Here is a 26,137-nt window from a genome sequence, read left to right as displayed (position 1 = left end):
CCTCAGGATGGAACTGGTCCCCAGAAAGACCAAGTCATGAGAGGGTTGAGACTTTCAGTCCCACCTACCGACCCCAGGGAAGAGGGGAGGGCAGGCCCTGGAGATGGAGCGCTGTAAAAACTGTTCAACAGTGAGATTTAGAAAGCTTTCGGTTTGGTGAACTCATTAACTTGCTGGGAAGATGATATGCCCAGTAGGGAATGGAAGCTCTGCTCTATACTCCCCATACTTTGCCCTGTGCATCTCTTCCAGTGCACTGTTCCTAAGTTATAATAAGCTAGTAAACATAAGTAAAGTGTTTCCCTGAGTTCTGTAAGCCATTCTAGCAAACTATTGAACATGAGGAGGGACATGATGGAAACCTACCATTTGAAGTTGGTTGGTTAGAATTACGGATGGCCTGGGACTTGCAATTGGCATCTGAAGTGGGAACTGAACCCATTAATCTATGGAACCTGATGCTAATTTCAGGCAGTGTCAGAATTAACTTAAATTGTTGGACATCCAAACTGGTGTCTGAAGAATCTGAGAATTGGTTGTTAGTGTTGGAAAACACCCCAGAACTTTACACCCATTAGGATGGCTATTTTAAAACTAAAAGGAAAATAACAAGTGTTCTCAAAGATGTGGAAATTGAAAGCCTTGTGCATAACTTGTGAGAATGTAAAATGGTACAACCGTTGCACAAAATAGTTTGGTGGTTACTTAAAAAAGGGGTATGTGTGTGTATATATATATCTGTGTGTGTGTGTGTGTGTGTGTGTATGTATATAGCTTTATATACATATAAAGCTAAATGTAGAATTACCATATCATCCAGCACTTCTACATCTAGGTATATACCCAAAAGAATTGAAAGCAGGGATTCAAATAAATATTTGTATATCAATGTTTGTTGGAAGCATTATTACAATAGCCAAAAGGGATGAACAACCCAAATGTTAATAAAAAATGAATAGGTAAACAAAATGTGGTATATACATACAACAGAATGTTATTCAGCCTTCAAAAGGAATGAAATTCTGTTTTATGTTACAACATGGATGAACCTTGAAAATATTATGATAAGTGAAATAAACCAGACACAAAAGGACAAAGAGTGTATGATTCCACTTATATGAGGTACCAAGAATAGACAAATTCATACAGACAGAAAGTATAATAGAGGTTACCAGAGGCCAGAGGAGGTGGGAATGAGGTGGGAACTGGCCCTTATTTTTTTTTTGAGACACAGTCTCGCTCTATCACCCAGGCTGGAATGCAGTGGCAAGATCTCAGCTCACTGCAACCTCTGCCTCCGGGGTTCAAGCGATTCTCCTGCCTCAGCTGTGACTACAGGTGTGCACCGTGATGCCGGCTAATTTTTGTATTTTTAGTAGAGATGGGGTTTCACCATGTTGGCCAGGCTGGTCTCGAACTCCTGACCTCAAGTGATCCATCCGCCTGGGCCTCCCAAAGTACTGAGATTACAGACATGAGCCACCATGCCTGGCAAACTATCCATTTTTTAATGAGTACAGAGTTTCTGTTTGGAATGACAGTATTTTGGAGATGGATAGTGATGATGGCTGCATAACAATGTTAATGTACTTACTGCTACTGAATAATACACTTTAAAATAATTAAAACAGTCAATTTTATGTTATACATATTTGACTGCAATTTTTAAAAATAGGGCCTTGGCAAAGATGTCTGTTTTTTCATTTGAAAAAGATAAAAATGTTTTTAAAAAGGAGCACAAAATTTGAGTGTAAATTAAAGAAACCATATCCCATCATCTAGTTTCAGTCTACATGCTATACATCCTGTTCCCCAAAAAATAATAACTTAGTTTGGACTTAAATGATTTTTCTAGAGATCATTGAAGAAACATGTAGAGGAAGAAATGCCTTGCTTTATGTTTTAAGTGTGTTCCTGAAATATCAAATTTTAAGCAAATTTCAATCAACGTAATCATAGGCAGTATAGTAAAGTGTGCTCTGAGGATTGATTCACTGTGTGATTGGGGGTGTATCATTGTAGATTCATTGTTTCAGTTTCTTCGCTGTAAAATAAGGATAATACAGATACTTATCTCATTTGGTTGTTGAGTGGATTCAAAAATGGAGAAATGCTTAAAACAGTGTCTGTCACAAAGTAATCACCATAAACATTAGTGGCTGCTATTTATTGCCATCATCATCATCATCATCATTGTTAAAGATTTAATAGGGCTATGATCATTATTACCAAAGAAGTTTGTGCTAAATCCCTTACTAAAATTATTCATCTGTTTTAAAGCCATGCTATCCCCATAATTTGTTTTATAAATATAGATTTTTATATATTATAAAAATTATTAAATATGAAGACTTTCTAAAAATGAAATGCAGCAGAGGATATATATCATTAAGAAAGGTGGTTTGCTTTTCTCCCCATTTTAATGTATTAATATTGAAATTACAGTGGTTATTACAAAGTAAATATCATGGATGTTTTCTGTAATATGAAACCATAGCAAAAGGACTTAGAGGCAGAAGACATGAATTAAGTTTCAACTCTCCCACTTACTGGTTTGCTGTACTTGGATAAACCACTAAATCTCTGTTATTATCTTATTGGAATAGATAGAGAGACGGTAGGTATATAGAGTTTTTGTGTGTGTGTTTTTGGGTTTTTTTGTCTATATTGAGAAGTTTTTCTGGTCTGCTTGTCCTATCAACTAAATGAGAGAAGTGTGTTAAAATCTCCAACCGTGACTGTGGGTTTGCCTGTTTCTCCTTTTGTTTCTCATTTTTCTTGCTTATACATGTAATTAGTTGCATTCAAATTCACAGTTGATATATCCTATAGTCGTTCTGGCCAATGTTTAACACCCAGCTTACTAAGAGGGAAGAAAGAGACAATCCCTAATTTGTTAGTATTTGCCCATTTCCATGGTGTAAATACTTGTACCATGGCTGATTTCAAGCTACAAATATGATATTACTTAACATGGAGATAGGAAGAGACAACACATTGGGTTTAACAAGCTAATCCAAGTTGACTTTAGCCCACCATTGGTATGTCATCCTGTTAGAGTGATTACTCTATCATTATGAAATATCCCTTTTATCTATAGGACTGCTTATTACCTTAATGTCTACTTTTTCTGTTGTTAGTATATTTATACCAGCTTTCTTTTCGTTAGTGTCTGCATGGCATATCTTTGTCCATCCTTTCATTTTTAACCTTTCTGCATCCTTTTCTTTATTGTGTTTCTTATAAGCAGCATGTTGTCGTATCTTTATTTTTAATCCACGTTGGCAACTTTAGACTTAGAGTATTTGGTCTGTTTACATTTAATGTAATTACTGTTACATTTGCATTTAAACCTGTTACTATTATTTTATATTTATCTCATCTCTAATTTGTTTCCTTTTTCCTCCTTTCTTGCCCTCCTTTTGATTGGTAAAATATTTTTATTCTGTGTTTCCTCTTTTAGCTACTAGGCATACATTATTCTTATTCTTTTAGTGGCTACCCTAGAGACAACAGAGGCTACCTTCATATCCTTATCATACTTTTCAATTTAAATGAAGGTTCAGCCTTAAAAGTGTAAGAAAAACAAAGTTGTCATTCATTAACTTGAAAAAATGAATAAATAAATAAATAAATAAATAAAATTAATTCTGGACGAAAGTTAAAATTTGAGCAGGGAATATTTATTTATTTATTTTTTTTACAAAGAATGCCAGCAAAAACAAGTGTATAGTAAAATTAATTGATGATAAAATGCTCAGAGGAAGATTGTTAAAATACAGGATATTCAAGCTGTTTCAACCCACTTTCAAATTATAAATAAGGTGTCTTCATAAAAAGGTGAAGAGACATTTTCAGACGGAGATTGTTAAAATACAGGCTATTCAAGCTGTTTCAACCCACTTTCAAATTATAAATAAGGTGTCTTCATAAAAAGGTGAAGAGACATTTTGAAAGAGAGATTGTTAAAATACAGGATATTCAAGCTGTTTCAACCCACTTTCAAATTATAAAAAGGTGAAGAGACATTTTGAGAGGAAGATTGTTAAAATACAGGATATTCAAGCTGTTTCAACCCACTTTCAAATTATAAATAAGGTGTCTTCATAAAAAGGTGAAGAGACATTTTCAGATGGAGATTGTTAAAATACAGGCTATTCAAGCTGTTTCAACCCACTTTCAAATTATAAATAAGGTGTCTTCATAAAAAGGTGAAGAGACATTTTGAAAGAGAGATTGTTAAAATACAGGATATTCAAGCTGTTTCAACCCACTTTCAAATTATAAATAAGGTGTCTTCATAAAAAGGTGAAGAGACATTTTGGGTTCTGCATTCTGGAGTCATCTGAAAATGTTCTCATGATTAACTTCAGCCTAAACATTTTGCAAGAAACACTGCAGAGTCATGCTGTGAGCTTCCTGCCTCAGGAAGTGATTATTGTGATACTCGGACGTTCCCTTGGTTAAGGAGGGGGTCTATTGTCTTTAAAAGGGACGGAGCTGATAGAGCCCCTCCTTAACCAAGGGAACATGGGGAGGATGAAGACACTGGCCCTTGGTTAAGGAGGGGGTCTACTGTCTTTGAAAGGGACGGAGCTGATAGAGCCCCTCCTTAACCAAGGGAACATGGGGAGGATGAAGACACTGGCCCTTGGTTAAGGAGGGGGTCTACTGTCTTTGAAAGGGACGGAGCTGATAGAGCCCCTCCTTAACCAAGGGAACATGGGGAGGATGAAGACACTGGCCCTTGGTTAAGGAGGGGGTCTATTGTCTGTAAAAGGGATGGAGCTGATAGAGCCCCTCCTTAACCAAGGGAACATGGGGAGGATGAAGACACTGGCCCTTGGTTAAGGAGGGGGTCTACTGTCTTTAAAAGGGACGGAGCTGATAGAGCCCCTCCTTAACCAAGGGAACATGGGGAGGATGAAGACACTGGCCCTTGGTTAAGGAGGGGGTCTACTGTCTTTAAAAGGGACGGAGCTGATAGAGCCCCTCCTTAACCAAGGGAACATGGGGAGGATGAAGACACTGGCCCTTGGTTAAGGAGGGGGTCTACTGTCTTTGAAAGGGACGGAGCTGATAGAGCCCCTCCTTAACCAAGGGAACATGGGGAGGATGAAGACACTGGCCCTTGGTTAAGGAGGGGGTCTACTGTCTTTGAAAGGGACGGAGCTGATAGAGCCCCTCCTTAACCAAGGGAACATGGGGAGGATGAAGACACTGGCCCTTGGTTAAGGAGGAGGTCTACTGTCTTTGAAAGGGACGGAGCTGATAGAGCCCCTCCTTAACCAAGGGAACATCCTAGTATCACAATAATGGAGATGATGAAGACACTGGCCCTTCTCTGCCTGCAGATGGGCTGAGGCAGGAAGCTCACAGCATGACTGCAGTGTTCCAAGAAAATGTCTCTTCACCTTTTTGTTGTGTTCTTCATGGTGACGTGGGCTGCTTGAAGGAGACAGGTGAGTTGTGCTGTTCAATGTTCTACATTCTGCAATTGCCCGAGGATTACCTCCTGTGAAATTCAGGCTAAACATTTTCAGCAAGAACGTGCCGTTGTTCATAGTCTACCCTGGTAGAATCTTCTCTGCCTGCAGATGGGCTGAGGCAGGAAGCTCACAGCATGACTGCAGTGTTCCAACAAAATGTCTCTTCACCTTTTTGTTGTGTTCTTTGTGGTGACGTGGGCTGTTTGAAGGAGACAGGTGAGTTGTGCTGTTCAATGTTCTACATTCTGCAATTGCCTGAGGATTACCTCCTGTGAAATTCAGGCTAAACATTTTCAGCAAGAACGTGCCGTTGTTCATACTCTACCCTGGTAGAGTCCCGGGTGACATGCTGTCTCCTGCCAGTGGCTCCACACTTCTGTTCTCTACAGGATGGGAATTGAGAGGAGCAGGGCTAAATCCTGTCAATCGTGTGCGTCCATCTGAGGATTGGTCTCCCTAGGTGTTGATCACAATTGGACTAGGATGGACTGTGGCTTCTCAAAGGAGCCTAGTGGGTTGAAATCATCAAGAGCATCCTGTGATCTAAAATTAAATCCTCTGCGAAGGTTCCCTGCAGTGTCATTGTTTTTGGGCTTCAACTTGCTTTGCTGTCTTAGTTTTTTCTCATCAATTGGAAAAGCTGCTTTATTGGCATCATTTCATCCTTTGCAGCCTTCTGGTAGTATTTGGTACCTGCAGGGGAGGGAGAGAAAATAATCAACTCAGCATTTTTGTCAGGTCCTTTTGAAGGCTGAGTTTAGAGGGACTGCTAAGTGGTGATATCCCAGGGGCAAACTGATCTCTTCCTGGGAGCTTGAGCTGAGGGTGAGGGTTGGGCTGGCTGAAAGGGGAAGCACCATTCACAAGTGAGAAGAAACCACCACTGAATTTCCCTGAACTTCCAGTCAGCCTGCGGTGCAGGTTATGGGGACCCTGCCTATGCCCAACCAGCAGTTGGGAATATCAACCCCTTTCCTCCTGATTCCTCTCTGTCTGGAGCAGAGTGATGGCTTTTCCTCCCAGTGAGGATGTGCTCAGCATCAATCATACATGCTCAGACAGAGGGCTGCAGAAAAGGAAGATCCTCTGCAGAGAAACCCACTCCCTTAAACTCCATGTCCCAGTCTTCTAGGGAGGAGCAGGAGGCCATGGGAAGAGCTCTGGATATAAGAAGCAGCAGGAACCTCAGAAAACATCCACGTCCACTTCCGGCCTTTAAAACAGAGCCGTAGTGATGCCACTGGGATATGATTGAACTAAGGCCACATGACTTGTTACTGACAACCCAGGAATTAGGACCCGTGAACTAAAGCCGTTTCAATAAATATTGGAGGAAGAGAGAGGAAAGGCTCCAATCTGGAGGTCTCAACAGTCATGACAGACTGCTGGGTCACCTTGGCTAGGACAGAAATAAGGTTTTACAAAAAAATATAAGAAATATGATGTCTGTGGTGCTGGTTTGGTTGGTTGACATAATTTTTTTTAAAGAAAAAACAACTATATTTATAAGTATTCCTTCAAAGAGGATCAGGAAAGAAAGAAAATTAAAAGAAAAAAAGACACTCAAAATGGAGTTAGCAAAGAGAGAGCAGGGAGTGTAATTATGACCCTACTTATTTTCCCCAATGCCTGGAAGTTGATTCCACACCTGGTTACACCCTACGGGATTTCTACAAATCTTCTCAATATCTAGACCCACAAAACTCTGAAGTACAAAGTGAAAGGATTAGTCTGTGTTTTCCTACATTCTCCCCTCCCACTTATTATTTTCCTTAAGTACATTTTGGGAAAGTTGACTTTTTAATACTTAATGTCAAGTGTCAAGAGTGGCATAAAGAAGTATTCATATACCATCTCTTGCGGAATTTCAGTCTTAATTTCTTATTGCATTCTCTTCAGGAGAGTGAGACCAGTACGTTCTTTTTCAGGGCTTTGCGGAAGGACAATAAATGACCAAAAGTGAAATGTTCACATTGCAGTGCTGAGCCAATTAGTGGGCTGTAAAATCTGTGTGGTTAAATGTAAACTGGAAGTTTTATTTTAAACTGCCAAAGAAAATACTAAATTCCACTACATGTAATATGGGAGGTATTATTTCTGTACATTAGATGTAAATGTAATGACTATTTCTCACTTTGTCTTGTATTCAAAATTGAGCAAGTGAGCTTCAAGCAGAGGCTAAAGGTCTAATCTATTAATTTTCTTGGTTTTCTTCTTGATTTTTCTCTATGCTATACGAACAGTGCTGTTGAGAGGGGAATATAGGTCCCATCAAAGGCTGACGGAGGCTCAGCCTTTGGAGTAGCTGCACATATGGGGCACTTCCATGTTGGTAACCTGTGATCATAGAAGACCAGTGGTCCTTCTTATCTTTAGCCACAGATTAGAGTCACATGGGACTGTTTTAAAACTACACCCACCCAAAACACACCCCAGGCCATGGAAGTGAGAATCTCAAGGTGTGAGTTCAAGGCATTCATCTTAATTCAAATCTCACCAGGTGTTTATTACATGGCAGCAGGAGATAGAGATACTAAATAGAACAACCCCATTTCCCATCATTTTCTTTCCTTTTGCTGTTTATCTCATGATTGGCTTTGTTCCCAGTGGTTCCATGGATTTTAGTCTTCTCTCTGACAACTTCAGTGAAATCTCTCTCTTATCAACTGGGCTGGGCCAAAGCAAAGACTGTCCTGTGGATAGATTCTTGCCTGTCATCTTGTGTATGCATAAAGCTGGTTGTGGAGTCACTTTTATCAAAGTTAATTCAGAAAATGCTATCTCATATAAACTGGCCTTAAGATTCATCTGAGTTGCATTTTTGACCCTTAACTGGACTTGTAGAAGTGGAAATGAGAATAAAAAGGAGAGAGGTTAGAATGACGTACCTCATGATGTATGCAGTTTTGAGGTCCTGCCCTCTGTATGTACTTTTGAAGTGATGTCCCTTGAGAATGTCATAAATGTCCTCCAGTTAATGTCAGCTCAAATGAGTCCATGAGGTGAGAACACCGAGTCCCTGGCAACTCCAGCTACATTGTCACAAGGCTACACATCTGGGGCTGAAGACTAAAGTGTATCCAGGCCAGTAGGGAACTCCCACCTGGTTCTAGTTTAGTTTTCTAAGTGGGAACCGTTGTGCTCAGTTTTAACACTTCTCATTCAGAGGAACAAGAGACAGTTAAGGGTTGAATCAGTCGGGATGCTCAAAAGCTGACTCAAGAGAAAAACCAATGTGTAAATGATGCATTAAAGCAACGCTCCCTGCAGAAAGAGACAATGGAGTTGGGGATGCTGGGAGGAAAGGTAAACCTCCCAGGAGAGTATGCAATTCCAGTCAAAGAACCCTGTGTTCAGCAGCTTAAACTGTGGACGTGCATGAGGACAAGGAGGTCTGGCTCTCCTGTGACCATGAGAGGGACTCTCAAGACAGCAGAATAAGGAATAGGGCAGAGTTCAGAGAGCAATGAGGAGATGGGGACAGAAAAGGCCTTGCATGGTGGAAGACCATGGGACACAAAGTTAAGACCAGACAGAGGTTACAGCAGCCGCTGGAGAAAACAAATGGAAGAGAAAAAGCAGTGGGAGAACGAGCTGTCACCATCGACAGAGTGAAATAAGAGTGAGTGCAGCTAAGGGTCATAGATGTGATTACCTCTGCGCCCCAAGTGTGAGGGGTAGGGATTCCACTTGCTGAACCGGGATTCTCTTTTAATCATCTTCGGTTTGAAAACACTTGAGGTGGGAATGTTGCCGATGAGCCGCTGCCCTCGTGTGTTGTCAGCTGAGTGTTGGCATGGAGCATCTTCCCGATGTGGAGGGCTCTTCAGCCAGCCAGAGGGCTGCGCAACCATCTCTGAAAACAAAATGACAGCCAATGGCATGCACTGGCATCCATGATCTTACTGTGACTTTCTCTTCCACCCAAAGGACGTCAAATCAGGAATGTGGCCTTGGACAAGAAAGTCCAAAGTGTGAGGGGAAGCCAGTAGAGTGACTTTAATATTTTCTGTTTTGTTGATCTTTCTTCCATTACTCAGTAAGGACAAGTTTGTCAGGAGGCAAAGGCACTCCTGATTCACAAAAATATTCAAGAAACACAAGATTAAGAAACAAATAACTTCCACGTCGATAAGGCAAAAGCAAGGAAATCCCCCTGTATGTAGTCTGTGCTTTGGGGAGGGAAGAGATTATAGATGTGAAAGTTAAATCAGAGCTGATTGCAAAGAGGAGATGGGGATGGAAGGGCCTGGCAGGGTGGCAGCCCATGGGACACAGAGGTGAGACCAGACAGAGGTTACAGCAGCTGATGAGAGAAAGGAACCGGGGGAGCCTAAACCTGGAGAATTTACAAAACTTGCATCATTATAAGGTCTATTGAATATACATATAAACCCTATGTAGCACACACACCAAATATACATAATATCTATGAAAAATGACATAAATGCATATATCTGTATTTATTAATCTAATAAAGAAATATTAGATAGGGATTTAGAAGATATTAAATGTAAGGCAACAATCACCGTTCTGGTTTATCGAAATTGGAAAAAAAATTAGAAACATGAGAAGCATGAGAAAGAAACCATGTGGGAGAAGCAAATAACCTATTAGACAGCAGGAGAAATCACCAGGTGAGGGAAAATATGAATGAGACAAAAGCATTCACTCTGTCCTCTCACCTGGAGCCTATTCAGGCTCTGGACTCCAGGGAAAGTGAGGAAGAGAGGGTGTGCCTGAGCCAGTGGGGTGAGTCGTGGCAGGGGGTGTGAGAATCCATAGAGAAGCGAGGGAGATTCCAGTGGGAAGAAATCAGTTTAAATAAGTTGTCACGGCACGTGTCAGGGACTGCGCATGCCCCAGTACCCACTGAGCGCCTCCCACGTGTCCTCTCCATGAACCCATATGGTGCTTGGGATCTCACGAGACCCTCCCTGCTCCTGGGGACAAAAGTCCTTTCATTACTTAGCCAAGGGCTCCAGGAGAAGATACTGAGTGGGACAGAGAGTGAAGAGGAACACGACCCATGGTTTTAAGGAAATCTGAGGAGAATTGTTACCTCTGAGATGGAAACTGAGGACATGGCTGCGTACATGAGTGGAGATGATGAACTAAATGGATTTTCATAAAAGAGACTGATGTGGACACTTTCCACGTGAAAATTGCCCTTTGTTTTCAAAAAGAGCGGAAAAACAAGGAGAAGAAAGATCTGGACGTGTCATGAGACTGACTCGTGGGCCCAGGATTTACACTGTTACTGAATGTGCCTCATAGGTTGTCATGGAGAGTGCCTGATAGTTGAGAATCGGCTTCATGAGGGATGGGGAAGGAGAGGAAGAAAACTGGCAGAGGAGTACGTGTGAGAAAGGAAGGGAAGAGGGGTCTCTAGAAAACAGAGAGCTTCACAATCGCTCTGCCTCAGAGACAACATAGTCTGTGAAGTCACCTTCTAAATGTAAAGTTGTCAGAAAGACAAGTGGATTAGATAACAGCTATTTATAGGTTTATCGAGTAATTGTTATTGAATCAGGCCCTTTGGAAATTATAATAATTAATACTCTCAACAATGATTACAGGCAGATACTATTTTTTAGGTAGCTCCGATGAGGAAACAGAGATTTATATCCCCAAAAGACAAAATCTTTGGCCAAAGTGAACAACCAGAAGGAGGCAAACCCAGGACCTGAGAGCAGATTTTGTCCTAAGCCCCAGGCTCCTGCTCACCTCACTGGGTTGGAGCATCACGGATTTCAACTTGACCCTGAGTGAGCACGGAGAGGTGCCCATTCTCTGCTCCACCCACAGCACCGTGACCACCAAGACCTGGATTAGAGCTTCCTACCCTCTTTCCTTCCCTACCTTGAAAGGAACATTGGGTCCCAGAATCAGCATTGGCTGTGAAGCTGCAGGTGGTGGATGAAGGGCCCTGCCTGGCTAAGCCATTCCCACAGTCGAACCCTTGATCCAGCTGTAGTCCAAGACAATTGGGCACCAGGGTGCTTGGCTCCGGCTGTGTCAGTGAAGTCTCCATCTCTGACAGGTAGTAGCTCACGTCTCCACTGCAAGTCCCTTGGGGACGGGTCTCTTGGGTGGGAGCTGAAAGGAGAAGGGGCTGCAGTAGGAACAGTCTCAGTTTTCCCTTTGTTAAGTGCTCCCAGACACCCATCCCTGCTGTCCCTGCTTCTCACTAAAGCAATCCAGTGACCAAGGCCACACAGACAGACATCATGTAAATGCAGGGAAACAACATCTTTTAAAATGTAGGCAAGGCTGTCTTTGACAGTGAACTTGGACAAGCATGGAAACTCCATGGACATTGTCCTGGGGCACAAATTACATCATTAGAGGTGACAAGAGACATAGGAACTGAGATAGAAGGACTGACAGATACCTCCCGTACACCTCCTGTACACAGGTGGCTGTGAAGTTGTCCTACCTGCCTGTGGTCCAGTCACCTGATATCAGGGCCAGGGAGAATTGGAAAGCTATCTGACTCTCTTGTATCTATATTAAATATTCCATCCTAGTGCTCCCTCCCTCCCTCCTTCCTTCCCTCTCTCCTTTTCTCCTTCACCTCCTTCTTTCCCTCCCCTTCCTCCCCTCTGTCCCTCCCTCCCTCCCTCCTTCCTTCCTTCTTTCCTTCTTTTTTTTTTTTTTTGGAGACAGGTTCTCTCTCTGTCACTGAGGGTGGAGTGTACTGGTGAAATCATGACTCACTGCAGCCTCAACTTCCTGTGCACAGATGATTCTCCTACCTCAGGCTCCCGATTAGTGGGGACGACAGGTGTCGATCACCTCGCCTGGGTAATTTTTTTGTATTTGTTTTAAAGATGGATTTCACCACATTTCCCAAGCTCATCTTGAACTCCCGAACTCAAGTAGTCCACCCGCCTGGGCCTCCCAAAGTGCTGAAATTACAGATGTGAGCCACTGCCCCCAGCTTCATCCTAGTTTCTGATTCAAATCAATGGGTTTGTATACAGCCTGTCCTCAGAATTGATCTTCCTTAGCCTAGACAGAGGTATGAGGCATAAAGAATATGGAGGCTACCTGGGAGAAAGTATGGCATTTCCTCATCTTCATTCTGAGCGCACTCACTGTCTACAATCATAGCAGAGTCGACTTCATCTCCCTCAAATGTTACTTCGGGGCTCCTGTGAGGCTGGTTGGAGTCAGAACGGCTGTAGCTGTTTGAACAAGGGACAACACATTCCTCCAGTGAGTCCTGAGGGACTTCCTTTTCCTCAGCCTTCTGCACCTCCCTCACGAGCCAGGTAGGATAGAGATGACAAAGATTAAACCAAGAGGGATTCCCAGCTGGTTTTGACGGAAGGCATAAGGTAGTGGTTCCAGAAAGCAAAGGGGAGGTTCCATTTAAGAGAGAACAGGCAATCCTCCTCTATCTGCAACAGAGCATGGCTGCCTTGGGAACCAGAGAGGAAGAGAGCAGCTGGTGTTCATTGCACTGGAAAGACAGGAGCTGAGGAAGGCAGAGGCTCCGCTGCTTCTGTATGGTACAGTCTTCACAGCACTCACACAGAACCAAAGACAGCTGCCACACCGTGTGTCTAAGCTGGGTTGTATTTAACATGCTGTGGCCAAGGGAATACAGGTGTCTGAGCCTTGGTAGACTCCGGAGATGGTGTGCCTTGTAGATTGTTTTTAATTTTAACATTGTGATGTGAAACGTCAAGTGTTCCTGGGCACTTGTCTTGGTGTTTAACTTTGGTAGGTGCTTCCTAATTCCTGCTTGTTGTCTCCTTGTCATTTATCTTCCCTAACAAGAGTCTAAGGACAAGCATGTGAAAAGCAGCTTTCCATCTCGTCCTAGCTTCACTACAGGGGAGGACAGGTCTCCTCTGTGTGTGCAGGAAGTCCCTAGGGCTAGTGAACTCATAGAGGGTCATGCTTACAGGTGCCACGAAGACAATGGACAAGCATGTTAACAGGGCTGTTTCCTTGTTGGTGAGTGCAGGAAATCGGTGCACTGTGCAGCTGTCTGTATCCTGAACCTGCCGTCTGTGACTACCTTCACCTACCTTGTGTTCTTTCTGAGACCTTTTCCATATTTTACCACCCATTACCCGCTCCTGAGTATTCAGTGTTACCTGGGCTCAGGTGATCCCTGTACTTTCTCGACCTCCTCATCTGTAATATCTTCATCTTCATCTTCGTCACTTTCTGCAAATACAGAAGCGTCTATTCAGATATTTCCCACTTCACCCACTGGAAGCACAGTCAGCCCTACGTGCACTGAGACATGAACATCCATGTATGGGTCTGCATTGTACTGAAAACTCTCCTGTTTAGCCCTAAAAAATGCCCTGGCATGTTCTCCTGATCCATGAGGGAACGTGTTTCTGACCTGGAGAGTCACCATCAAGATGTGGCCAAATACTGAAAAGCCTTCTTGCTCCCCATATTACTGGAGGCTTGTCCAGCCTCTCTCTAAGCTTCAGCAGCTGTCTCCCCAATCTTGCCACACTTCTGATACCCAGGCACAGGCTTTGGCTCTGTGTCCTGTCACAGCTTGCATTGAAGCCTGTATCTTTCTCTTAGGACAGGACAAACAAACTTGTCCCACGATACTCCCTACACTGGGAACTTCATGGGCCCTCCAAGTGACTTCCACTGTGCTACCCAGGGACCCTCTCTCCATGGGGAGTGCTCCAGTCTAGACCACTTCCTTCCTTCCTTCTTTCCTTCTTTTTTTTTTTTTTTTTTTTTGAGACAGGTTCTCTCTCTGTCACTGAGGGTGGAGTGTACTGGTGAAATCATGACTCACTGCAGCCTCAACTTCCTGTGCACAGATGATTCTCCTACCTCAGGCTCCCGATTAGTGGGGACGACAGGTGTCGATCACCTCGCCTAGGTAATTTTTTTGTATTCGTTTTAAAGATGGATTTCACCACATTTCCCAAGCTCATCTTGAACTCCCGAACTCAAGTAGTCCACCCGCCTGGGCCTCCCAAAGTGCTGAAATTACAGATGTGAGCCACTGCCCCCAGCTTCATCCTAGTTTCTGATTCAAATCAATGGGTTTGTATACAGCCTGTCCTCAGAATTGATCTTCCTTAGCCTAGACAGAGGTATGAGGCATAAAGAATATGGAGGCTACCTGGGAGAAAGTATGGCATTTCCTCATCTTCATTCTGAGCGCACTCACTGTCTACAATCATAGCAGAGTCAACTTCGTCTCCCTCAAATGTTACTTCGGGGCTCCTGTGAGGCTGGTTGGAGTCAGAACGGCTGTAGCTGTTTGAACAAGGGACAACACATTCCTCCAGTGAGTCCTGAGGGACTTCCTTTTCCTCAGCCTTCTGCACCTCCCTCACGAGCCAGGTAGGATAGAGATGACAAAGATTAAACCAAGAGGGATTCCCAGCTGGTTTTGACGGAAGGCATAAGGTAGTGGTTCCAGAAAGCAAAGGGGAGGTTCCATTTAAGAGAGAACAGGCAATCCTCCTCTATCTGCAACAGAGCATGGCTGCCTTGGGAACCAGAGAGGAAGAGAGCAGCTGGTGTTCATTGCACTGGAAAGACAGGAGCTGAGGAAGGCAGAGGCTCCGCTGCTTCTGTATGGTACAGTCTTCACAGCACTCACACAGAACCAAAGACAGCTGCCACACCGTGTGTCTAGCTGGGTTGTATTTAACATGCTGTGGCCAAGGGAATACAGGTGTCTGAGCCTTGGTAGACTCCGGAGATGGTGTGCCTTGTAGATTGTTTTTAATTTTAACATTGTGATGTGAAACGTCAAGTGTTCCTGGGCACTTGTCTTGGTGTTTAACTTTGGTAGGTGCTTCCTAATTCCTGCTTGTTGTCTCCTTGTCATTTATCTTCCCTAACAAGAGTCTAAGGACAAGCATGTGAAAAGCAGCTTTCCATCTCGTCCTAGCTTCACTACAGGGGAGGACAGGTCTCCTCTGTGTGTGCAGGAAGTCCCTAGGGCTAGTGAACTCATAGAGGGTCATGCTTACAGGTGCCACGAAGACAATGGACAAGCATGTTAACAGGGCTGTTTCCTTGTTGGTGAGTGCAGGAAATCGGTGCACTGTGCAGCTGTCTGTATCCTGAACCTGCCGTCTGTGACTACCTTCACCTACCTTGTGTTCTTTCTGAGACCTTTTCCATATTTTACCACCCATTACCCGCTCCTGAGTATTCAGTGTTACCTGGGCTCAGGTGATCCCTGTACTTTCTCGACCTCCTCATCTGTAATATCTTCATCTTCATCTTCGTCACTTTCTGCAAATACAGAAGCGTCTATTCAGATATTTCCCACTTCACCCACTGGAAGCACAGTCAGCCCTACGTGCACTGAGACATGAACATCCATGTATGGGTCTGCATTGTACTGAAAACTCTCCTGTTTAGCCCTAAAAAATGCCCTGGCATGTTCTCCTGATCCATGAGGGAACGTGTTTCTGACCTGGAGAGTCACCATCAAGATGTGGCCAAATGCTGAAAAGCCTTCTTGCTCCCCATATTACTGGAGGCTTGTCCAGCCTCTCTCTAAGCTTCAGCAGCTGTCTCCCCAATCTTGCCACACTTCTGATACCCAGGCACAGGCTTTGGCTCTGTGTCCTGTCACAGCTTGCATTGAAGCCTGTATCTTTCTCTTAGGACAGGACAAACAAACTTGTCCCACGATACTCCCTACACTGGGAACTTCATGGGCCCTCCAAGTGACTTCCACTGTGCTACCCAGGGACCCTCTCTCCATGGGGAGTGCTCCAGTCTAGACCACTTCCTACCACCAAATGCCCCGACATCAAGTGCCTTCTCCAACACTACACAGCAAGGGGCTTTATCTCATCGTGAAATATAGTCAGAAGTGCTCCCACATTTGCATGCAAGAGACAGTTTTGTCTGCCTTTACAGATTCAGAGACAGGAACTCAGGAAGGATAAATTAATCATTTCCTCACAGTTGCTAAAGACATTGCTGAAGATAGAGCCTGGGAACCTTCATTCTTAGTCCGGGACTCTTTTTACTCTAACAAGGTGCCTCCTGTCACAGCCTCCTTCCTGTCCTTTAAAACTGGACAGACGCTGCCTCTTGCCTCAAAGACCATGTTCCAGCAAGAAATGAGGAGACATCTGCAATCCTGTGACCTCCAACCCCAAGGGTTTCCCATGTCTGCTTTTGCCCAGGAAGTCCTGGTCACGTCATGGCTACAGATTTTTAGTGGAAAGAAACGATACCCACAAAATTGCCATTGTGGAGGTGTGGAGGTCTGGGGACTTTCATAAGCCTGGGACTGTGTGTCATCAGGACCTGTGTCCACCTTACCTAGGCTGAGCTTGTTGAAACACTCTGCAAGCCTGTGCCCCTCGGCCAGCTGCTCTTGGAGTTCCTGACCCTGGGACTTGTCAGGGTCATCACGAGTGACGAGGGCCTTTAAATGCTGATTCAGTGAGCGGGAGGCCTCTCTCTCTTCCTGTAACTGGGTCAGCTCTTTTGCCTGACAGCGAACCAGGGCTTTATATTGCCTATGGTGAGATAGCAGAGAACGTTTAATAACGGAAAGGGATGAGTGATCAGTTCTAATACTGCAACGGAGGTTTATGTGAGCATGTCCTCAAGGAGCCCTCCAAGCAGAAGGTCACAACATGTTTGGGAAAATGCCTGTGGCCAAGAGAAATTATATATATGTATTTTTTATATATATATATATTATATATATATATTATATACATATATATTATATATATATTATATATGTATATTATATATATATACATATATATATAATATATACATATATATATATTTTTTCTATTTTTTGGCACGGTGCAGTGGCTCATGCCTGTAATCCTAGCACTTCGGGAGGCGAGGCAGGCAGATTACCTGAGTTCAGGAGTTCAAACCCAGCCTTACCAACATGGTGAAACCCTGTCTCTACTAAAAATACAAAAATTGGCCAGGCATGATGGTGCATGCCTGTAGTCCCAGCTACTCGGGAGGCTGAGACAGGAGAACTGCTTGAACCCTGGAAGCAGAGGTTGCAGTTAGCTGAGATTGTGTGACTACACTCCAGCCTGGGTGACAGAAATGAGAGTCCATGAAAATATACATATGTGTATATATATATAGTATACATATATATTGTACTTATATATACAAAGGCTTCCTCTGTATCAGAGAGAGCTCCTGTAAGATCCTCTGTGATGTTCCATTCATTTATTTCTTCTGTAAACAAAAGTCAGTGTCTTCCTAAATCAGTTTCAAGGGGATGTCCTTTCAGCTCCTCACTTTGCCCATGGACATTTCTATGTGAAAATTCACATAGTGCATCTTGCAGTGACTGGAAACAGAGCCGTGCACAGAAATGTGGTCAGGTGCAGATGGGGTGAATTGGAAAGATGAAAGGACAAAGGAATGGCAGGTCAAGAAGGCAATATTGATTGAATGAATGAGTTGCTGCAGTCAGGAGGTGACTCTGACTAAGAGTAAATGGGTGGTGATCACACACCATTTTGAGTGTATTAAATGCTGCTGGGTGGTTCATTTTCTTTTGATGAATTTTGGATACGCAAATTTCAACTCAACAATTAGTTGTTTTAAGAAGAGAAAACAAAGCTCAAGAAACAACTGCAACCCATAACTTGCTAAGGTTATTGTTCTGTTTTATGAGTGTTTGTGTGAAATGTGCCTGCCATGTAAATGCCTGCCCTTGTCCTGGCCCAGCTTAGCTCCTGCTTCTCCCAGCTCAACTGCTGCACTTCAGAGATCACACCCCTGCCCACCTGCCTGTCCCCATGGCGTCTCTCACCTGAGCTCCTCAGCTTGCCCGAGCTTCTCTGCCAGCCTCTCCTCGATGAACTGCACTTCATTCCTCAGCACGGAGTCTATGTCTTTTTCCTCTTCACACTCTGAGAAGAGACAGTCATGCCTGCCTCAGTGGAAGGCTGGACATACTGGTGTGGTCACTGCCTGCAGGGCAGGTGGCAGTGTCTATCCCAAGGACAAAAGCATCCCCAGTACCAGATTGTAGTGAGGGATTTTTTTCATTTTTTATTATCAACCTCCCAACTTGCTGGCATCTGATACTCTCCAACTTAGAGATGGGGAAAAAGAAACTCATTGACACATCGAGTAACTTGACAGGATGATTCACCTGGGATGAGGCAGAGTCAGAATTCATAGCCCCTGAGGTCTGGCTCTGAATCCTGGGACACTTTTGCAAGCCTTGCAGCCTCTCCTGTCAAACACTCTACTGGGGCATAAAGCAGTGATATCCTGTATAGTAGGAAAGGCCCTTAGGACGATGGGACTCATGGATTCCCTGGTACTGGGAATTTCAAGCACATATATGTCAAAGATTTAAAAACTCATATCTGAATATAATTGCATGAAATATGAGGCATGAGACCCTGAGGTCATCATAGAAATATGACCAAATACTAATAACGTTTGAATTAAGTTAGAAACAGTAGGATGGAGAACCAATAGATAGTGTTTACTCTGTGCCAAGAATTGTTCTAGGAGATTTAGAAAAATCACGGCATGTAATTCATTGCAGCAGTTTACAGAGGTAGGCGTTATTATAGTATCCAATGAACAGATGAGGAAACTGAGGCACAGAGAAGATAGGCCACTTGGATGGGGCCCAGGAGACTGGCCCAGGCTCCCTGTTCTGCACACGGCACTGCTACCTCCCCAATGTCTTACGTGCCGTCTTTCTTCCTCTTTAGAAAAAGAGCCTGTGCCCCAGGAAGCAGGACTTCCCTCTCCCCAGGGTACTCCCTGCTCTTCATGCTGTCACTTATGGATGCCACCGTTACTATTAGGAGCAGTCTCCTCTTTAAGCTCCTTAGAGCAGGTACTCTGTACTGTCGCCGTGTTTCCCCTGGGGTTCCCTGAAGAGAGATTTGCCTATTGGGCTCAAAGAAGCTTAAACAGAATGGCAGTTCATTAGTTCCAGGCATTTAGACCAACAGACTAGATGTTATTTGTCTGCAGGATCTTCTAGGGTACAGAGAGCATTCTGGTAAACATGATTGAGCATCTTGCTGAGAAAAGCAAGTGGTTCTGTGCCTGTGTCAGAAGTCAGTCAGTAGGATTTTAACTCTAGTCCCGCCTCACATCGGACTGCTAACGTGGAAAAGTTGCTAAATACGTTGTGCCTCTGTTTGCCATCCTTAACATAATGAAGCTAAAATACCCATTTCTGTTTTCCTAGAACTAAGGGAAGGATGAAATTAATTTTGATGAAGAGACTCTTCAGTATCTCACAGAGACGACAGGTGCTGATTCATCACTTTTGTGATGGTGACTCTACAGAACTTACTGTATTTCTTGAGTTTCTTGGCCAGAGAGTGTTGGCTCTCTGCCCGCTGGACTTGCCATTCCTCGTTGATTTCTAGAATAGTCATGTCTGCCCTGTCATGGGACAAATGTGCGGCAGTTACCACCATGCTGATGTTTGTGGCAGGAGAGTTCAAACAGGGACTGGGGAGAAGAAACCCAAGCACATGATGGATCAAAAACTAGTGAAATCAACTAGGTTTAGTCAGGACTGAGGGATGACAACAGCTGGAATTGACTTACGGTTGCGAAGAACTTAATCTACACCTCACAGCACTTTAGAATCCTTAACAGCAAAAACAGCATTTACGTTGCCTGAGCTCAGAGCCGAAGGCACTGCCTGTAGCTCTGCCTCTGACAAGAGTGAGGGAGGTCTCAGCCAGTGTGCCAGGTAACCGTTTGCTGTTGCAATAATAGAATTATGAGAAGGTGGGGTTGTCATGGAATCTCAGGAGCCCTGCATTCCAACTGCCCAGGCTGTGCTGAAACCCAAAGCCATTACCTTGTCCATCCATATGCTTAGTTCTATATGTGGGTTCCACCAACTTTGGAAATTTGATCCACAGTTGGTGGAACCACAGATGTGTAACTGTGGATCCAGATGGCAGATTGTAGGACTTGACCATTAATTGGATCTGTGGTGGTCCTGTAACCAATCCCCCACAGATACAGAGGGATGACTCTAGATACAAAAACCAACTCAAAATGGATCATAGACCTAAATGTAAAAGCTAAAACTATAAAACTTCTAGAAAATATAGGAGAAAACCTTTGCAACCCTGGGCTAGGCAAAAAGTTATTAGTGTGACACAAAAAGCACCATTCATTTAAAAATCGAGAGGCCGGTCACAGTGGCTTACACCTGTAATCCCAGCACTTTGAGAGGCTAAGGTGGGTGGATCACCTGATGTCAGGTGTCTGAGACCAGCCTGACCAACATGGTGAAACCTCGTCTCTACCAAAAATACAAAAAAAATTAGCCAGGTTTGGTGATGCGTGCCTGTAGTCCCAGCTACTTGGGAGACTGAGACAGGAGAATCACTTGAACTGGCGGGATAGAGGTTGCAGTGAGCAGAGATCGCATCATTGCATCCCAGCCTGGGTAACAAGAGCGAGATTCTGCCTCAAAAAATAGAAATAGATAAACTGGATTTAATTGAAGTGTAAAACTTTTGCTCCTCTAAAGACACAACTAAGAAAAGGAAAAGCCACAGACTGGGAGAAAATATTTCCAAACCATATAAGGAATTGGTATTATGTATTCCTTTGTATCAATTATCCAGCATTTGGCAGTTTAAAACAAGAAACATTTATCCTCCCACACAATTTCTGAGTGTCCGGAATCTGGGTGCAGCTGTTGGCCAGAGCTGCAGTCATGTAAAGCTGGACTAGGACTAGAGAATCTTCCTCCAAACTTACATGCTGTTGACAAGCTGAAATTCCTTGCTGGTTATTGGCCAGTGCATTAGTTTGCCAAGGCCACTATAAGGAAATAGCACAGACTGAGTGGCTTAAATTTATTTTCTCACAGTTCTAGATGCTAGAACTCCAAGATGATAAGTTGTCACCAGTCTTGTTTTTCTCTGGGGCCTGTCTCGCTGGCATGCAGTCGGCCACCTCACTGTATCATCACATAGTCTTTTCTCTCTGCAGACCTCCCTGGTGTCTCTTTTTGTGTCTAAATTTCTTCTTCTTATAAAGATATCAGTCGGATTAGATTAGGGCCCATCCTAATGGTCTCATTTTAATGAAATCACCTTTAATGGTCTTATCTCCAAATATAGTCACAGTCTGAGGTATTGGGTATTATGGATTTAACACACGAATTTGAGGGGACACAAATTCAGCCTGTAAGAGCCAGTAACTTCGGCTCCCTGCCACATGCGCCTCTTGGTACTCACAACCTGGCAGCTTGCTTTCCCCAGAGTGAATGATCTAGGAAGGAGAATAAAAGAACAAGAGCCTAAGGCAGAAATCACGGCCTTTTTTCAAACCTAATCTTAGAGGTAACTCTTCTGTTGTAAGCTATCAGTAACTCAGACTAATCCTGGGATGATGTGGCAGTCTACACCTTGGTCTGAACAGGTGAACACGGGGCCGAGGTGGGAACGGGTTATCATTGAACATATCGGTGCTTGTCTACCACAAACCTATATCCATAATATATGAAGAACGACTACAATTTGATAATAAAAGACATCAATTAAAAATGTGCAAAAAATAATTTGAATAAACATTTCATTAAAGAAAATATATAAATGGCCAGTTGGCACATGATAAAATGTTCAACATCATTAGTCATTAAAGAAATGCAAATTAAATTCACAACGACATCTATAACCAAATAACTGATAATACTAAGTATTGGCAGGATGTAGAGAAACGGGAACCCTCAGCCAGGGGGAATGTACAATGATATAGCTACTTTGGAAAACAGTTTGGGCATTTCTTTAAAAATTAACATAAACTTGTATGGCCCAGCAATTCCACTCCTAGGTATTTACTTAAGGCAAATGTAAAGATGTCCACACAAAGACTTGTAAATGAATGTGTAAGAAGAATTATTCCTAACAGCCCAAAGTGGAAACAATCGAAATGCCCACCAACTGGTACATGCATGAAAAGACGTGCCACATTCGTACACTGCATTGTTATTCAGCAATATCGGACATTAGGCACTTTTCATCTATGATGTTCTCTGAAAGAATCTGGCAGAATGCTGTGAATGGGGAACAGCCTGACGTAGGCTGTTACAGAAAAAGAATGGAAAAAAAAAGTTCATGCCCTCTTTCCTACTTGAAACCCATCAGGATTCCCAGTTATATATTGAGTTTGTGTCTGTCGCTGCTGGTTGATTCCCATGTATAATCTCATAATCTTCGCAATGACACTAGATTTGTATTACTAATACTATGGTCCTTAATTTACAGCCTTAAGAAACTACAGCTTGAAAAGGCGTAGCGTGACGTGTGTCCTCCACTTTCATTCAAGATTGGATTTAATCGTTAACAGATCAGAGTGAGTTTTCCCATTTCCAGAGTCTAAGGGTTTTACTTCTCTCCCTCCGCTGGGCTCCTCTACTCTTCACACCCAGTAGGGCGTGAAAGGTGGCCTAGGGTGTGGCCCCGGAGGTTTCCCTAGAGGAACGGTGGGGCGGAACCGAGGCGGGAGGCGGGAATCCCAGTGGGCAAACCACGCGGTTTACTCAGGTTCCACTGACAATCTGGCAGGTCCGCCGCAGAGCCGTAAAGAGCTCCACAAGTCGTGAAGTGGCGAGGCGCAAAAGCGTTGCTTTACGGCGATTCAAGTTTTCGCGTCAAGCAGGCTATTCCGGGCATTTGGCTGCTTGTCTCTGCACCTGGGCCGCAGTAGGCGTTCCGGCCGGTAATTCCTCCGTAAAGAGCTCTACAAGTCGTGAAGTGGCGAGGCGCAAAAGCGTTGCTTTACGGCGATTCAAGTTTTCGCGTCAAGCAGGCTATTCCGGGCATTTGGCTGCTTGTCTCTGCACCTGGGCCGCAGTAGGCGTTCCGGCCGGTAATTCCTTCTGTTGGTGTGCAGCAGCCACGCTGAAGGACAGAGTGGCAGCAGAGGCCAAGGATCGTGAGTTGATGGAGTTTGCTGCTGAAAATGAAGGGAAGTCTGGGAGAGGCCTCCAAAGTGTAGCTGAGGGGGTGCGGCTAAGTCCAGAGTCTGGTAGGGAGGGAGTCAGGGACTTAGCAGGGGCGGAGGAGGCCGGCGGCGGAGAGGAGCGGAAAGGACTGACAGGGATGAAGAAGATAAGGGATGGAGAGGAAGGAAGTGGACAAAGGCCAGAGGAAATACCGATGGACCTAACGGTAGTGAAGGAGGAAATTATGGACTGGCCAGATACCGCAGGCAGGTTGGCTGGCCAGTGGGTAAAGCAGAAGGTGGAGGATAGGCCTGAGGTGAAGGATGAGAACGCAGGCGTATTGGAGGTGAAGCAGGAGACGGATGGTAGTTTGGTGGTAAAAGAAGAGAAAATGGATGACCCAGAGGTAAAGGAGGAGAAGGTGAAGCAAGAGGTAATGGACTGGCCAGAAGAGAAGGATAACTTGCAGATAAAACGGGAGGAGAAGTTTGTTGGTCAGTGCATAAAAGAGGAGATGATGGATGGAGAGTGTGTAAAAGAAGAGAAGAAAGAAGCCGTGGATGATACAAAGGTGAAAGAAGAGCCTCCGATAAATCACCTGGTGGGCTGCAAGCGGAAACTGGCCATGTCAAGGTAGGGCAGGGGGAATTCCCTTTGGGGATATAAAGCTGTTGCGTCCTCATGTCTAGAGTGAAAGGAAAAACCACCTTATCAGCAGAAGGTGAAATAATGAACAATAAGCCCAAGTTTGGGTTTCTGGAGTCAGTCTGGGTTCGTGGGGGTTGGTTGGGAAGTGGAGGGTGTTGTAAATGACAACACAACAAATTCAGTGAAAATATATGAAATTGGTAGTGTCCATTGGGTAATGGTCAAGTTAGGTAAGTGAACGTTCTGGGGACCAGAAGATCATTTGGAACTGGATCTGGCTTGACTTAATATACTCTTTACTCAGTATTTCTTTGAGAGAGAATAGAGATGAGAAAGTCTAATATATCCAACAGTGACAAAGTGGATTAAGTTAAAATTAGGCAAAAATACACTTGACCTCAATTATCAAGTTTCTGCATGAGTGTTGTGAATATTTATTGCTTTTGATTTAATTTCCTTGGTGTGTGGATCATGTGACAAAGGAAATAAGAGTGGTCAGATTCTTGGGAATATTAACGTCTGGAGCTCAGTGGTCTAAATAGAAGTAACTGTAGTTTGTTTGTCAGTATCCCAAAAGCCTAGGAGAGCAGTTGAGGACAGGTGATGGGTTACATGGGATTTTTAGATTATTTTGATGCACATTCTAGATTAGGTGTGGAGTTCAGGAAAAAAGATGTTACTGCTACTCTCTGAATTCGACTTGTCCTTATATTCTTTTTCTGGTGTGTGTGCTTTGAAAATATCTAAACATAGCTCATGGATTGGTCTTCTGGATTCACACACATACAATCATTACCACATTTCCAGGAATCACAAGTTAAAATATCAATGAATAATCTCATTATCTGATTATAGTAAAAAAAGAAGTCAAAAGTGAGATGGGTTTTAAAGATTTTAATACATTTTCCTGAGTTACATATCACTAGCAACATTGGAACTGTAGTTGAGAATTTTCAAATGATGTTCAACAGCTGTCAAATATTTTGTCAGAATTGTCACTACATTTATAAATTGATTGGGACATTCTAAGTTTATAAATAAGTAGAATTAATATTTGATAATTTAATGTTACACGTGGGCTTTTGTAGGTGTGAAACGTGTGGTACGGAAGAAGCAAAGTACAGATGTCCACGTTGTATGCGGTATTCTTGCAGGTATACATGTAACTTCCTACCTTTTAACCTGTATGTGTACCTTTCTTACCCTAAAATATAAAAGTGCTTCCCCTTTGTCTCCTCAGTTTGCCCTGTGTAAAGAAACACAAAACAGAACTGACATGTAATGGAGTTCGAGATAAAACTGCATACATTTCAATACAACAGTTTACTGAAATGAATCTCCTAAGTGGTAAGCCACTTTATGCACAGCAAATTGATGCTCCCTGGCCATTGGTATGTGTCATTTATTTATTCTGTTTTGAAATTTTTAGATTATCGTTTTTTGGAAGATGTGGCAAGAACAGCGGACCATATTTCTAGAGATGCTTTTTTGAAAAGACCAATAAGCAATAAACATGTAAGTCTTTTTTTAATTCCTTCCAGTTAGAAGTCCTTCCAATCAGTTAGATTCTTTTTTTTTTTTTTAACTTTCCAAATATATTAAGTGGCTACTATGACATAGGGCTGTTCTGATTACGTAAGGATATGACTGTGACCAAAACAAAAGACCTTCCCCTCGTGGAGTTGTATTTAATGGGAGATACAGGAGATAAGTAGAGGAACAAATATAATTTCAGATAGAGTTAAGTTCATATAGAAGATAAAGAAGGCTCAAGAGATGAAAGAGAGAATGAAAATGGTCTTTGTGGGGGAGAGATTGTCAGGGTACCATTTTCAATTCAGCGGTCAGGAGAAGCTTCTCTAAGAGATGATAGTAAGCAGTGATCTGAATGATGAGAAAGAGGCTGTCATGTGAACATTTGGAGGAAGATTATTCCAGTTAGAGGCAAAAGTAAAAGGAAAGACCTGAGTCAGAAACAAGGATGTTGTGTTTGAGGAATTAAAAGATGGGCAGGGTGATTAAAGCATAGTGAGTGAGAAGGAGAGTATTAAACATGAAGTTAGAGAAACTGGTG

At 43.3% G+C, this 26,137-nt stretch overlaps 2 protein-coding genes across 2 annotated transcripts in view; one reads left to right on the top strand and one right to left on the bottom strand.

Moving 5' to 3' along the window:
• Positions 1-12,636: 12,636 nt before the first annotated feature.
• LOC135273279 (neuroblastoma breakpoint family member 11-like) overlaps positions 12,637-26,137 on the bottom strand; it is a gene marked incomplete at its 3' end in the record, with an annotated part of 138,835 nt that continues 125,334 nt past the window's right edge. Inside the window, exons 10-17 of the mRNA XM_064372141.1 lie at positions 19,734-19,959; positions 19,170-19,391; positions 18,271-18,390; positions 16,788-16,987; positions 15,668-15,740; positions 14,611-14,822; positions 13,601-13,673; positions 12,637-12,679 (exon numbers count right to left, since the gene is read on the bottom strand). Coding sequence (XP_064228211.1) covers positions 12,637-12,679; positions 13,601-13,673; positions 14,611-14,822; positions 15,668-15,740; positions 16,788-16,987; positions 18,271-18,390; positions 19,170-19,391; positions 19,734-19,959 — 1,169 coding nt within the window. The remainder of the gene's footprint in view (positions 12,680-13,600; positions 13,674-14,610; positions 14,823-15,667; positions 15,741-16,787; positions 16,988-18,270; positions 18,391-19,169; positions 19,392-19,733; positions 19,960-26,137) is intronic.
• The window catches only part of LOC135272311 (uncharacterized), a 107,811-nt gene continuing 104,074 nt past the window's right edge, over positions 22,401-26,137 (top strand). The window contains exons 1-5 of the mRNA XM_064370763.1: positions 22,401-22,547; positions 23,036-24,048; positions 25,152-25,217; positions 25,304-25,410; positions 25,493-25,578. Coding sequence (XP_064226833.1) covers positions 22,401-22,547; positions 23,036-24,048; positions 25,152-25,217; positions 25,304-25,410; positions 25,493-25,578 — 1,419 coding nt within the window. The remainder of the gene's footprint in view (positions 22,548-23,035; positions 24,049-25,151; positions 25,218-25,303; positions 25,411-25,492; positions 25,579-26,137) is intronic.

Source organism: Aotus nancymaae, unplaced genomic scaffold (assembly GCF_030222135.1).
Source record: "Aotus nancymaae isolate 86718 unplaced genomic scaffold, 86718_ANA_hifiasm-v0.15.2.pri h1tg000007l, whole genome shotgun sequence".
Lineage (NCBI taxonomy): Eukaryota > Metazoa > Chordata > Mammalia > Primates > Aotidae > Aotus > Aotus nancymaae.
Note: the sequence above shows the minus strand (reverse complement) of the source record. Positions and strands in the feature narration are given on the sequence as shown.